Source organism: Podarcis erhardii, assembly GCF_964252035.2.
Source record: "Podarcis erhardii genome assembly, chromosome: 14".
NCBI classification, from domain to species: Eukaryota; Metazoa; Chordata; class Lepidosauria; order Squamata; family Lacertidae; genus Podarcis; species Podarcis erhardii.
Window position 1 is genome coordinate 46,091,257 of NC_138503.1, and position 14,813 is coordinate 46,106,069.

The window sequence follows — 14,813 nt, forward strand, 5'->3', positions numbered from 1 at the left end:
TTTCTTTATTTTAAAAATGCAAGCTGATGTGGAAATGTGGAAAACTGAATTTAAGAACTGAAAAACTGAGAAGCCAGTATTGACAGATTCACCCGTGCCCTGTGTTTACCTTCCGTTTTAATGGACTGTGAACGGGAGGTGTGCAGGGTGACGCTGTGGTCTGGGGCAATATCAGTGAGCAAGGAAAGATTTTATTACATGTTGGATAGCAAAGCCTTTGCTGCCAAGCAGTTGACCACAAGTTCCAGGTATAGCTTGCCAGGAATGCTCAGTGCCAGCTGCTCCAAACTCCAAGGCGCTTTGATGTTTGGGAACTAAAATGGGAGACATCTCCACCTCCTCACTCTTGCAGCTAAAAGTAGATTCAGTAGTAGTAGCAGGTTGGGTTTTCTTTTGTTTTTGTTTTAAAGGAAACATCCGCTTTCAAAGGAGTGTTTTCTCTGTGAGTCTGCAGTCTGGGCAGTGCTTTTTTTTTCTAGAAAAAAATGTTTAGAGGTACAGTGGTACCTCAGGTTAAGTACTTAATTCGTTCCGGAGGTCCGTACTTAACCTGAAACTGTTCTTAACATGAAGCACCACTTTAGCTAATGGGGCTCCTGCTGCCGCCGTGCCTCCGGAGCACGATTTCTGTTCTCATCCTGAAGCAAAGTTCTTAACCTGAAGCACTATTTCTGGATTAGCGGAGTTTGTAACCTGAAGCGTATGTAACCTGAGGTACCACTGTACTCAAGAAAATCCCTGTTTTATAGTTCAAATTGGGGGGGGGGGAAATACAGTAAATGGACAAAGATTCACAAAATGTTTAGGGGTATGCGTACCCCCAGAAAAGAAGCACTGAGTCTGGGTGTGCTTTTGGGTAGGCCAGAGTACTGACTCACTCAGAGGGGCAGTGGCCAACCTCTCTAGCAAGTGGCTACTTTGGGCTCACAGAACACTTCAGTTAATTTACTTAGGAACGGAGGAAGTTGCTTTAGAGCAGGTTAGTTGTCTGTTGAGTCCTATACTGCCGACTGATGGGCAGCAGATCTTCCCAGCTCTCCGGTAGCATCAACTTCTACCTGCCCCTTTCAATGCAGATGGCGAGGATCAGGCTGGAAATCTTTTTCATGCAAAGTCTGGGCGATGGCACAGAACTGTAACATTAACGATGCAATATTTAAATATTATTGGCAGCCCGGGGGGGGGGGGGGGGGCTAACCGCATGGAGATTTTAAGATACCAGCCTCTTCCAGGTTACCTGTTTGCTAAGCATTCACCTTGATTTGTTTGCTGGGAGGCTGGAGGGCACTGTGCAAAGTAAGCCCCATTCCATACATTCTAGTGCATTTTCTGCATCACTTTCCTTACTGCAAAAAGTCTAGGTTGTGGGGGGAGTGGGAATGTTGGCTTGTCAGCCATGATTGTTCAATTTGAATAGGCCATTATGCGACTGACTGTCCCTCGGAAATAGCAGCGGTCTGTAAGCGCCCACGGAAACGATGCCTTATGAGGAACAGCTAAGGGAGCTGGGCATGTTTAGCCTGGAGAAGAAGAGGTTAAGGGGTGATATGATAGCCATGTTCAAATATATAAAAGGATGTCACAAAGAGGAGGGAGAAAGGTTGTTTTCTGCTGCTCCAGAGAAGCGGACACGGAGCAATGGTTCCAAACTACAAGAAAGAAGATTCCACCTAAACATTAGGAAGAACTTCCTGACAGTAAGAGCTGTTCGACAGTGGAATTTGCTGCCAAGGAGTGTGGTGGAGTCTCCTTCTTTGGAGGTCTTTAAGCAGAGGCTTGACAACCATATGTCAGGAGTGCTCTGATGGTGTTTCCTGCTTGGCAGGGGGTTGGACTCGATGGCCCTTGTGGTCTCTTCCAACTCTATGATTCTATGATTCTACGTTTGACGCCCTTCCAAACTGCGTAGTCTGCGAGGTCAGGCAGCCAAGACACCCCCCCCCCATGACACAGCAGAAAGGATTGGCTGTGGAGCCTCCATGTTTAAAGGCAGTGTATATCTGAGCAGCAGTTGCTTGGCTGGCAATAATAATAATAATAATAATAATAATAATAATAATAATAATACTATAATTTTTTATTTATACCCCACCCATCTGGCTCGGTTTCCCCAGCCACTCTGGACGGCTTCCAGCAGAATATTAAAATACATGCTCTCATGCCATGCTTGTTGGCTTTCCTAGAGGTATCTAGTTGTTGTCCACCCCCCCTTAAGAAACAGGATACTGGATTAGATGTGCCCTTGCAGGAGGATCCTTGCTGTGATGCCACAGGGTAGGCAGTTTTTCTGATTTCAAAACTGCGGGGGGGGGGGGGGGGATAGGGTCTCCGGCAAACTGTTCCTGCCCTCGGGCAAAGGAAATTCAGTGGAAGAGGAAGGATGGCTAAAGTATAATAAGTGAAGTTAATGTATTTTTTTTTAAGCATGTTTTTGGTCTTCCCAAAAGCAAGGATGTAAAGTAGATTTATGTGAAAGCCTTTTACGCAAATGTCTTCAAACTGGCATGTTTAGTCTGGAGCCGTTCCCAGAACACTTAATTTTTATCAATAAAACATGCACATATTTCAGCTTCGGGCCCCATGTGAAGCTGCAGGCAGACTTGAAACTGCGAGATCAGGGTTCATCATCCCCCCCCCCAAAGAAACCATTTGAAGAAAGAGGCTGGGTCCTTAGGCAGAGTTTATCCTGCTCCAGAGCTGTTCACTTCAGAGGGGCTTGGACAGGGAGCTCACACATCCTCCCTTAAGAACACAGGAGCATTGCCTTGCTGGATCTGACCGATGGTCCTTCTGGCCTCAGTGACAGCCAGGCACCAGTTGGTGGTGTGTTAGCCAGGGCATTTGGGTGCCCCCTAGTTTGTCTTGTATCTCTTTGTGTTGACGTTGTTGATGTTGTTGTTGAGTTGTTTAGTCGTGTCCGACTCTTCGTGACCCCCTGGACCAGAGCACGCCAGGCACTCCTGTCTTCCACTGCCTCCGGCAGTTTGGTCAAACTCATGCTGGTAGCTTTGAGAACACTGTCCAACCATCTCGTCCTCTGTCGTCCCCTTCTCCTTGTGCCCTCAATCTTTCCCAACATCAGGGTCTATTCCAGGGAGTCTTCTCTTCTCATGAGGTGGCCAAAGTATTGGAGCCTCAGCTTCAGGATCTGTCCTTCCAGTGAGCACTCAGGGCTGATTTCCTTCAGAATGGAGAGGTTTGATCTTCTTGCAGTCCATGGGACTCTCAAGAGTCTCCTCCAGCACCATAATTCAAAAGCATCAATTCTTCGGCGATGTGTTGATATGGCTTTGTTATTTTTGTAGAAGTCTGCCAGGCAGTACAGTGGTACCTCAGGTTACATACACTTCAGGTTACAGACTCCGCTAACCCAGAAATATTACCTCGGGTTAAGTACTTTGCTTCAGGATGAGAACAGAAATTGTGCTCTGGCGGCGCGGCGGCAGCAGGAGGAGGCCCCATTAGCTAAAGTGGTGCTTCAGGTTAAGAACAGTTTCAGGTTAAGTATGGACCTCCGGAATGAATTAAGTACTTAACCCGAGGTACCACTGTACAGTCATACCTCGGGTTACAGAAGCTTCAGGTTGCGCGTCTTCGGGTTGCGCACTGCGCTGAACCCGGAAGTACTGGAAGGGGTTTCTTCCAGGTTTCGGTGCTCATGCATGCGCAGAAGCACTAAATCATACTTGTGCATGCGCAGAAGTGCTGAATCACAACCTGCGTGTGCGCGGACGCGCGCTGCAGGTTGCGAACGCTGCAGGTTGCGAACGCGCCTCCCACACGGATCACGTTTGCAACCCGAGCGTCCACTGTATAAGCCTTTGGCTTGCCAGGTTTTTATTGGGAGGTTTTGTGCTGCGTGGTGGAATAGTGGGTGGTGTGCCAGGGGAATTAGTAGGGATGGGGTTGGGGACAGTTTACCTACTTTTCCTTTCCATGCTTTAAGCATGGTCTGTGTGAACCTGTTTAGTGTTGTGGGGGTTTTCCGTAGTTTGTTTGGGAGGAATGGGTATGCTGTAGCCAGGCACCAGTTAAGCAACATAAAGGTAAAGGGACCCCTGACCATTAGGTCCAGTCGTGGCCAACTCTGGGGTTGTGGCGCTCATCTCGCTTTATTGGCCGAGAGAGTCGGCGTACAGCTTCTGGGTCACGTGGCCAGCATGACTAAGCTGCTTCTGGAGAACCAGAGCAGCGCACGGAAACGGCGTTTACCTTCCCGCCGGAGCGGTACCTATTTATCTACTTGCACTTTGACGTGCTTTCGAACTGCTAGGTTGGCAGGAGCAGGGACCGAGCAATGGGAGCTCACCCCGTTGCGGGGATTCGAACCGCCAACCTTCTGATTGGCAAGTCCTAGGCTCTGTGGTTTAACCCACAGCGCCACCCACGTCCCAGTTAAGCAACATACTCACCATATAGTAAACTATTGTGGTTAAACCACTGTGGGAATTGTACCTCTGTAGCAAACTACAGTCCCTAGTAGGAAAGCTGTGACTTCTAAATATATACAATATACTCACCATATATTTAGAAGTCACAGCTTTCCTACTAGGGACTGTAGTTTTCTATAGAGCTACAATTCCCACAGTGGTTTAACTGTCAGCCCTCCTTTCCTGGGAGCTCTGGGAATTGTAGCTCTATCAAGGGTTTCCTGACAACTTCCGGCACCCTTAACAAACTGCTCTTAAAGTAGTCTTGTAGCACTTTAAACAGTCGTGGCTTCCCCCACGGAACAGCACCCTAGGAAGAAACAGCGTCTAGCCTTCTTAAGGCTTGGTGCCAACACAAAGCACCCTCCTACCTTCCTCCTCTCGGGTGTGCATGTGGGGCTGTCGCATGGACATTTATCTGTGGGCCGGCGTTTGAGAAGAGGCACCTCCTAATTAGGAAAAGGAATTGAGCAGAGCGGAGTTGGTGGAACAGCTCCAAGATCAAAGGAACCTCAGGCAGATCCACTCTTCACTCCTCTGCAAATGTCCTTCCTTTTTTAAAAAAAGCAATACTTCCTTGATGTGTTTGTGTCTTCACTTCAGAAATACAAGAGGATGTTGGGGAGGCAAATGAATTGGGGGCCGTTATCCGGATGCAACCATCTTTTCCCTGCTTTTAGTTACTGTTGCGACGGGAACGGGGAACTTTTTTCCAGACTGAGGGCCACGAACCCTTCTGTGAAAGCTTCTGGGGGCCACATGGCAATGGTGGGTGGGGTCCGAGGCAGGAGCAAGGAGACTCAGGGGTCGGCAAGGTTTACCTCGCCTGGGCCAGTTCACTCCAGTGGAGATCCCTGTGATTTCCGGTATCTGCGCAGATGCGGTTTCCGGTGCCGCGGAAGCGAGTCTCTGCGCCGTGCTGCGCCAGTTTAGTGCAGTGTGCGGGGACTCACCGAGCTGGTAGCTTGGTTCGGGGGGTGGCTTGTGGGCCGGTTAAACAACCCCCATGTGCTGCTTGTGGCCCATGGGCCCTAGGTTGCCTACCCCTGAAGGAGAGCAACAAATGTAAATGTTGCCTTTGTACAGTTGGCTGGTTTCTATATACCCTGTCCCCTCGGTCCTCCGTCCAGGCAAGCAAGAGATATTTTCAGAGTTTGAAGGGCACATTCCAGTCAGGCAAAAACATTCAAGAAAGGTGCAAAGCAAGGCCGGTGAAGGGTATGTAGCCCTAGGGAGAGAATCAAGGGCCAGACAGGGACTGAGGGCCAGGTTGGAGATAATGCGAAATAACATTTGTAAGTTTAAAGCCCAACGCCCAGCTGTGGATATTTCCAAACCCCTGGACGACATCCCAGACAAATGAGTAAGCTTCAAGGCTTGATTATGCACTCCTGCGATAGCTATCTATCTCTTCGTGTTGTTTCCACATCCTTTCCCCAATATTTTAAAAGATGTGCGTTCAAGACTGAAGGAACTTGGAACCAAGGCAAAAAGCTCTCCAGCCCTTTAGGACTCCCGACTCCTCTCAGTTTAATATTGGATAAGTGGCAATCAGTATGAAAGCCCGTGTGGAATAGTGGTTAGGGTGCCAAACTAGGTCCTGGGAGACCAGGGTTCAAATCCCTGCTTAGCCACAAAGTCCACTGGGAGACTCTGGGGCAGCTGCTGTTTCTCAGTCTAACCTCCTCACAGGGTTGCTGAGAGGATAAAATGGAGAGCAGCAGAAGTGTTAATTAATAATAATAATAATAATAATTTATTATTTATACCCCTCCCATCTGGCTGGGTTTCTTCAGCCACTCTGGGCGGCTTCCAACAAAATATTAAAATACAATAGTCTGCTAAACATTAAAAGCTTCCCTAAACAGGGCTGCCCTAAACAGCCCTTCTCATCTTGCAAACTCATAAATATGAACAACCTAAAGTAATGGTTGACTCCACTGAGTACAGTAAATATAATAAAATTAAGCATGTGTGTTTGATAACTGCTGAAGGAGAGCAAAAGTGTGTTCTCTTCTTTAACAGCCCTCACCCCATTTCCTTTTCTAATGAGTAAAAGTATATTCCAATTTAGTTAAATAAAACCTTCAGTCAGCACAACCAATACAATTAACATTTATAAATCACACAGGGCATTTCCTCAGAAATGTACGTGAAAGTGCCTTGGGGAGAGGGAAGGGGAAACAATTTTAGAGGATATTGGAGGAAGGAACTGTTTCTAGATAAACAGAACAAAGGAATACACAAGTAATACATTAGGTTTTAATCATAGATCCATGGGTGCTCACAGCTTGAGCTCCTTGTGTTGGCTATTTGCAGTATAGTAGTGCTGCAGAGAGCTTGCTGGGGAGACCATGCATTAAAAAGGGACTCAAAAGTAACTTAAACAGGGTTTTAATTACAAAAACAAAAACTCCTTATACACTAAATACATCAACAACAAACCAGACCCAACCACCAACCCATCCCCCAGGGTTATGGGAGAGCTAGGTGCTGCTCCTTATATACTACACCCAATTGCTGACACAGCTTAATCAATACAACTCAGCAGCACCTGCTATGTTTCACAGCTGTAAAGCTGGGTCTCGTTATTTTGCTCTGGCCCCTTAAAGACATACACATCGGGTGGAACAATGATGAACCTTTACATTTAAAGAAACAATTCAACACCTTGGACAAAAGGTGGAGTAGAACGCAACACCTCAGCTCTCACCTGTGGCTCCTAGAAGCTGTCAGCAGGTGGCAGCAGCCACAACCCCAGGAAACGGCTTCGACTGGCCGGCTGAACCAGGTGAGGGTAGCTGATGGGTCTCAAACCCTCAATGACTTAGGGACTTCCGCTGCAAGCTAAGCGGACAAGACCAAGAGTGGGTCCAACAGTCAAGAAGGCAGTTTCTGCACATGGGCCTGAGCTCCCACACACATGTTGCAAGGGACCTAGAACGGTTTGTTGCTAGGTCTCACAGTTTGGTGTGCATGGTGTCGCATGAATTCTCAGAGGCAGAGCGGAAAGGCAGCAGGTTCATTGCTGTTGGAGTATGTTGTAGGAAGTTTAAGCTAGTATTTGCGTGGTCAGGCGGAGTCCCCCAAAACCCTGGGCGGCCCCCGTGTGGAATAACGACTCAAGACAATGTGCTATGCAGTGGTTCTCAACCTGTGGGTCCCCAGATGGTTTGGACTACAACTCCCATCATCCCTGACCGCTGATCACGCTGGCTAGGAATGATGGGAGTTGCATTCCAACAACATCTGGGGACCCACAGGTTGAGAAACACTGTGCTGTGGGATTAAAATTGGCCAGAACTTTATTATGTTTCAGATGTGGGTAGATCTTGGCTCAGGCATTGGGTGTTTATCCCTCCCAGTCCCCCGCCGGGGATCTGGGGAACACCAGGATTATCCAGTGTGTGTGTGGGGGGGGGGGATGGGCTGGCTCTGGAGAACATATGTCCAAGCAGAGGGAGTCCGCTCCCGTTATGCCGCCATCGCAGGGGAGAGCAATGACAACCTCTAGGCATACGGCCAAGGCCTCTCCTCTAAACAACCCCTTTAATAAGGAACCCTGGTATCGCCACCACAAAGAGGAGGGGGGCATGGGTCACCGCTACACGCCCACCCCCATTTACGGAAGATAGACTAAGGATTCCGCCCAAGGCCTGATACCACCAAAGTTGTGACATCTTGCAATGGGAAAAGCAAACCTGCCAATGCAGGTTCCAGCCCTTGACGTAGCAGCACCCGCGTCCCTGTGGAGAAAAGGTTAACCTGCAAAAGAAGTCTTAACTGAGGGTGGGTAGGGTGGGAGAAGCTCTGGAGCCAACTGAGGATGCCCAGGTAAGATCCTCCCCCTATTGTGTGGGCAGGTGGTCCCTCCCCCTACCTGGCCTGATCACCTTGGCAACGCCTCCCCAGGCGGGATTGGGCAACTGGCTGAGGTAGGTGGAGACCTCCAGGGGAAGGCGAAGCCAAGCCTGTGCTAATGGTCCTGCATAGAGTCCAGGGGGCTGCGCGACCACGCAAAGGGCGCCCCCCATTTAATGTGGGCAGCGGTCATTCTCTGGGGGCCAACAGAGGCCAGAATGAATGGGCTTCGTCTTGGCTGGATCTGTCTCTCTCTCCCTCCCTCCCTCCTTCCCTCTCCCCTAGTGGAAGCAGAATAGCACTCAGCTTGTGGCATTGTGGTCTAAACCACTGAGCCTCTTGGGCTTGCCGGTCAGAAGGTCGGCAGTTCGAATCCCCGTGACTGGGTGAGCTCCCGTTGCTCGGTCCCTGCTGCAGCCAACCTAGCAGTTCAAAAGCACACCTGTGCAAGTAGATAAATAGGTACCGCCATGGCAGGAAGGTAAATGGTGTTTCTGTGCACTCTGGCTTCCATCACAGTGTTCCGTTACACCATAATTGGTTTAGCCTTGCTGGCCACATGACCAGGAAAGCTGTCTGTGGACAAACGCCAGCTCCCTTGGCCTGAAAGCGAGATGAGCGCCGCAATCCCATAGTCGCCTTTGACTGGACTTAACCGTCCAGGGGTCCTTTACCTTTTCCCTTTCCCTGATTGCTGAGTGGTGGGAGAGAAATGCAATGCTACCTTCCCTCTCTCCTCTCCTTTCCTCCTTAGAGGGGAATCTGGTGCCGGCAAAACGGAAAATACCAAGAAAGTCATTCAGTATCTGGCTGTCGTGGCCTCCTCTCACAAGGGCAAGAAGGACACCAGCATCACGGTAAGCATTCTCTGGAGCATCCTCTTCTGTCTCGACAAACAAAAACAACGCAAATGTCTCCTAGGGGAGCACCGGGATAGTCTTTAGCTAACAATGGTACTTGGACCAGGCCGGCCGCTTTGCAGCTCAGGCCGTTTTCTGCAAATTGCTGACATATTACTGAGAGGACGCAGTTATGTCACAACCCCTGTGTGTTTATGGAAAAAGGGCTCTTTGTTTGACATCCCCTCCTTAAGCGCAGGCAAGCGGGAGAAGAGCGTATAGCTTTCCATATGCGGCTCCTCCTCTGGGGAGCTGCTGATGCTGGGGAAATGTGGAAGTCCGCTCCCCATCTTTAAAGCTTATGGGTGAGACAGAGCTGGATCCTTTCCTTCCATCAGGCCTGCGGGGGGACCTGTGGCTCTCGGGATGATGTGGGACTCCACCTCCCTAGCCAATATGGCCAATGGTCAGGGGAGGTGGGAGTTAGGGACAGGGTAGAAATTCAATTCAGCTTGCGTATTTTAACATGGACCTGCCCAATCTTCCCTTTCCGAAACAAGATGCGAACCAGATGCCCTCCAAAATCCGCACTTCCCCAAATTTTTGCAGTGTGGCTCTCTAGCCAGCTCCTGTGTGCAGCAATGCATTCTATAAATGTAAAACATGCAATACATGCCTATATTGGTGACAGTAAGATTCCAGCATATGTTGTATTTGGCAGAAGTGTATTTATTTATTTTTAAAATGCACCTGTTCAAAGAAATCCGCATTCAGATTCTGATGAATTTTCACGAGGACTTAAAAGAAAAATGGCAGGTTGATGTGAAAAAGTGGAGAGCTCAATTTAAGACTAATCTATCACCTATCTCTCCCCCCCCCCGCCCCCGAGCAAAACATTTATTTGTTTGGATTTAGGTCGTATCTAAACGTACCAGTGCAGATCCACAGGTTGGTCCTTCTGCCTTTATTTTCCTTGAGGAGGTGTGTTGTGTGTCTGTATGCATATATAATATGCATGCATACATACATATAAACACCTTTCATTCAGGTGAATTCAGGTGGAAACACCTTTTTTTTAAAAAAAAAAAGTACTTTGGGATGTGACGGGAATGATACTGACAACTGTTTTATGCCGTGTTATCTGACTGCAGCAAGGTCCATCTTTTGCTTACGTGAGTAATCTGGATTATTTGGTGTGTGTGTGTGTGTGTGTGTATATATACAAAGGCACGGAGTGTAGATCTGCATGGTGTTTTTGCACTCCACCTTCTAGAAGAAATCACCCAATGGCTCAATGTGACAAGATCCCACATTGCCCAGGGCAACAATAGCACCCAGAGTTCACGTGTATGTTCTCCCAATGTCCTGATCTCAAATGCACCATTGTCAGAGTTAGTGGTCCGGGTTTCAGCAGGTCTTGCTCCCAGAAAAAGTGTGCTTGGGATCACCATCGTCATGAGAACTGAGGCCACGAGAGTTGCTTTTCCCAGTAGCACTGCTCGGTTTTGCACACTGGAATCGTTTCCTCTTTCCAACACATCTCGGAAGAGCAAAAGAAGTGTCGTTTTGAGAGGAAACAGCCCCAAGCAGTGATGTGCTTCAAACTGGACCACTTTTGAAAGAGTGCCTTACTCTCCCCAAGGATCACAGTGTGGTAGTTGATTGACATCATCCCGGTCTGCTTGCACGCTGTTCGTTTTTTGACATTGCTTGCTGCCTGCCCTCTGCTACACCTGCAACAAACCTCCTTCCGCATGCCTTCAAAGTGGCCAGGTTATAACAATCGCCATGCAAAAGAATTAAGCTTTAAACTTTGGGAATTTATTTAATACAGACTTGGCAGTTTTGCAGCAGCGATAGGCACCAGTTATGTGGGAAAGAGTAGCTGAGTGAGACAATGCAGAGACATCTAGCTTGTGTACAAACCATACATTTAGGGCACATTTGAAGTGCATTCCCTCCCCTGCAAAAGAACCCTGAGAATGGTAGTCTGTTAAGGGTTCTGGCAATGGTAGCTCTTTGCATCCTCAACAAACTACAGTTCCCTGAATACTTTTTGGGAAAATGTGTGTGCTTTAAATGTATGGTATGGACACAGCCCTAGTTCTGATCTCCAAGGTTTCAGAGGCCTTTTCTCCTTTTTGATTGATGCTTTCACAGAGCACACCCCCCCCCAAGGACAATGGAAACCTCACATGTGGGGCTCCTTGTCCATCAGTAATTTTGAAAGTTCAGTTCTGGTTTCAGGAATGATCCAGTATTCCTTCAGCTCTTGGCAGAGAATGACTTGACTAAAACTCCAGAAGCAAAGTGCCAATTGAACAGCTATTCTGCACAGCATAGCTTGGCAGCTAAGTCTACAGATGTTACTTGTCCCTCTGTCCACTCCTCCCCAAACAACTGGCCTAGTGGTGAAGAAATGGAATGTAGTTATTTGCCCATATTGACAGCTTGAAAGGGGAAAAAAAGGAAACTGTTCTCTTCCAGTTCACGGGAGTTTTGCTATCTAGTCACCTGGAGCTGATTCATAATCACCACAGGTGGTGAGTGGAGGAGACCGTTTAGAAGTCCAAAGCAAAGTATGCCTCTTGTGGATTCGCCTCCGATATTCCGCCTTCCTCTTTCTGTGACCTAAATCTGTTAACTGGCCTGTTGTCATTGCTTTCAGAATTTGCTTAATTAGCGTTTGCCTGGATACATTGCATGGCTTGTGTGTGTGTGTGTGTGTGTGTTCATCATCATCATCATCATCATCCGTGTGTAACTGCATGCATGCATTTGCACAGGGGTTGGGGAATCTGGATATTTAAAAAACCCCAAAATAATGCATTGTCATATTCAACCTTCTCAAAAGCCCTGCATTTAACATGATTAATAGATGCGGCATAATCTGCTTTGTGCTGCATTACCTTACAGGTTTTTATTTTTTTGGCCATTTCTTTCCCTTGCCTAATTTACAGCATTGTCTCCTTGCTGAGTAAACGCTTCAACCCTCTAGGTCCGGGGTTTGAGGGGGAGGGAGGAGTTCTTAGCAGGCCGTTCCAGAAATATCACGACCAGCCTTTGATGGAGCATTGGACACACAGTGAAAAGAGATGTGTTGCCCTTTATTGCGGCCATCCAAAGAAAGGATTTCATCTGCAGCAACCAGCTGCCTTGTCCAGCCAGAGGAGGCTCGGTGGACAGAGCTGGGCTAAACAAGGAGCAGGAAGAAACAGAGAGCTCAACATTTACGGCAGGCCGCTTCAGGCTTCTCATTCCCATCCCTTGCAGAGATAATCTCCAAAATGCTTGAATGTGCAAAGCACAGGACACCCATGGCCTCCCCAGATGTTCTTGGACTTCAACTCCCATCAGCCCCAATAGCCAGGGATGATGGGAGTTGGAGTCCAGCAACGTATGGAGGTCTAGACTGGTATAAAATACCCAGTGCTGTGGTTCCCACCTCTTTACGCTGTGTGTGTTGTAGTAGAATGCTGACTGGGGTGCCCATAGCGAAAGAAAGCCCTGCCCGGTGTGTATTACAATATACATGCATTTTTTTTAAAAAAATAAGAGATTATCTGCAGGGGAGGGAATCAAGGCTGGACCTGCCTTGGCCGAAGCCTCTGTATTCATCTTGTGTGTGTGTGTTTACAGCGGAGAGACTTGTCCTCTTTCTGATGATAATGGTGTTTGAATCCGTTTTAGGGTGAGCTGGAGAAACAGCTGCTGCAGGCGAACCCCATCCTCGAAGCTTTTGGGAATGCCAAAACCGTGAAGAACGACAACTCTTCCCGATTCGTAAGTTGGAAGTGATATAATACTGCTTTGAATGTTATAGACCAAGTGGGACTTGACTATGAGCTATGGGGTGCCAACAAGAATGCACTGGGCCCAGCACATTCATTTGCTTCTGGGAAACTTAGCTACAAGGTGTATGGATCTCAATGACACAGTGCTTGAAAGCATATCCATTGTCCCATACCCTCCAGCATTTATCCGATGAAAATAGGGGAAAAAAGTAAAAAGCTGGACGTTCCTGTCTCAAAGTAAAAGCTGGACGTTCCTGTCTCAAATCAGAAATCGGGATGGCTTCTGTAAATCTGGGACAGCCTCTGGAAAATAGGCACAATTGGAGCTGGAGATCCCTGCTTGAATCAAGAAAAACAACGGCAATCACAATTCTCATCAGCCAAGCGAGGGGTTACCAATGTGACCCCCTAGTGCAATGACTCCCTTAAGGTCTTCCTCTGGTACCCACAAAACCGGGGGGGAGGCCTTCAGTGCCCTCTTGGTCATGAGGTGGTGAGAGTTACCCATTTCTCGCTCAGAAAGTACATAGAGCTGAAAGGAGAATCGGAAGAATTCTCTTCCTCTTTCAGCTCTATGTAATTTCTGAGGCTCAGTTCCAACTTTTACGCAGATCCCTCGGGGAAAACCGAACTCTGCACGCGCACACGTTCTCTCTATCTGGGCAGCTGGGGGAGCTGATCTAGGAGAGGGCAAGCGGAGTGACCAGAGGGGGTGGCCCTCAAAAAATCAGATCTGCCCATGTGTCCAGAAATGGTTTTGGAACTACAGTCATACCTCATGTTACGTTTGCTTCATGTTACGTTTTTTCAGGTTGCATCCCGCGGCGACCCGGAAGTACCAGAAAGGGTTACTTCCGGGTTTTGCCGCTCGCACATGCGCAGAAGCACAAAATGACGTCACGCGCATGCACAGAAGCGGTGAATCGCAAACCGCATGTGCACAGAGGCGCCGCTGTGGGTTGTGTTCTTTTCAGGTTGCAAACGGGCCTCCGGAACGGATCCCGTTCACAACCAAAGGTACCACTGTATATCTCTGTGCAGAATCCCTTCAAGCTAACCCCCTCCCAATTCCATTCTGGTTAAGTTAGCCTGGGGAAGCCTATAATTCACAGGTTGTGCTAGCAGGTATCAAAAGCCGTCTTCTCTTATCACCGACAGGGCAAATTCATCCGCATCAACTTTGACGTAACCGGCTACATCGTGGGAGCAAACATAGAAACCTGTATCCTTTTTTGGGGGCACGTGGGATGGAATTGGAGGAGTGCGAGAAAGTTGTACTCAGAGCTCAGAGTTGTGCCTGAGAAAGGCAAACATTTCCAAGGCCAGGTGGGGAGAGGAGGTAGGAGGCTGATCTGATGTGGTTGTCTCTGTTTGGGGCTGATCCTGGCAGCTTTGCTGCCTTCGTTCATGGTGCAGATCTCGAATGGCTGCCGGTTGAGTTTGTGCGCTTCTTTGGGGAGGGCAAGAATTAGCTAGGTTCTCATGAAAGGGTGAATCAAAACGCCTAATTTCTTCCTCGTCCCCAGATCAGGAAGAAGAGGCACTCCAGAAGCAGCAGATTTCTAGGCCCAGGTCCTGGACTCAGTGTGGTTCCTCAGGTCAGCTGACTCCAGAGGAGCAGCAATAGCTCCTTCTGGCCACCCAGAGTGGGGGCACTAAGCCACAGGAGAGAATAGGCTAGGACAGGGGTTAGCAAACTTTTTCAGCAGGGGCCCGGTCCACTGTCCCTCAGACCTTGTGGGGGAGACGACTATATTTTGGGGGGGAAAATGATGAAAGAGCCCTGGGAGCCCCGGTGGCTGCTTACCTGTGTCTTGTGAGCAGCAGGGGCTGGCGGCGGCGGTGGAGGAGGGACGATGAGCGGCTCACAAAAGGGCTCCAGAGAGGGG

General features: G+C 48.5%; 1 protein-coding gene across 4 annotated transcripts in view; it reads left to right on the forward strand.

The window, feature by feature from the left end:
- The window catches only part of MYH11 (myosin heavy chain 11), a 95,405-nt gene that overhangs the window by 28,423 nt on the left and 52,169 nt on the right, over positions 1 to 14,813 (forward strand). For 3 of the 4 annotated variants that reach the window (XM_081839490.1, XM_081839489.1, XM_081839492.1), the window contains exons 5-8: positions 9,046 to 9,148; positions 10,282 to 10,302; positions 12,821 to 12,913; positions 14,083 to 14,146. In XM_081839490.1, coding sequence (XP_081695616.1) covers positions 9,046 to 9,148; positions 10,282 to 10,302; positions 12,821 to 12,913; positions 14,083 to 14,146 — 281 coding nt within the window. The remainder of the gene's footprint in view (positions 1 to 9,045; positions 9,149 to 10,281; positions 10,303 to 12,820; positions 12,914 to 14,082; positions 14,147 to 14,813) is intronic. The other variant, XM_081839491.1, reaches the window with a different exon arrangement.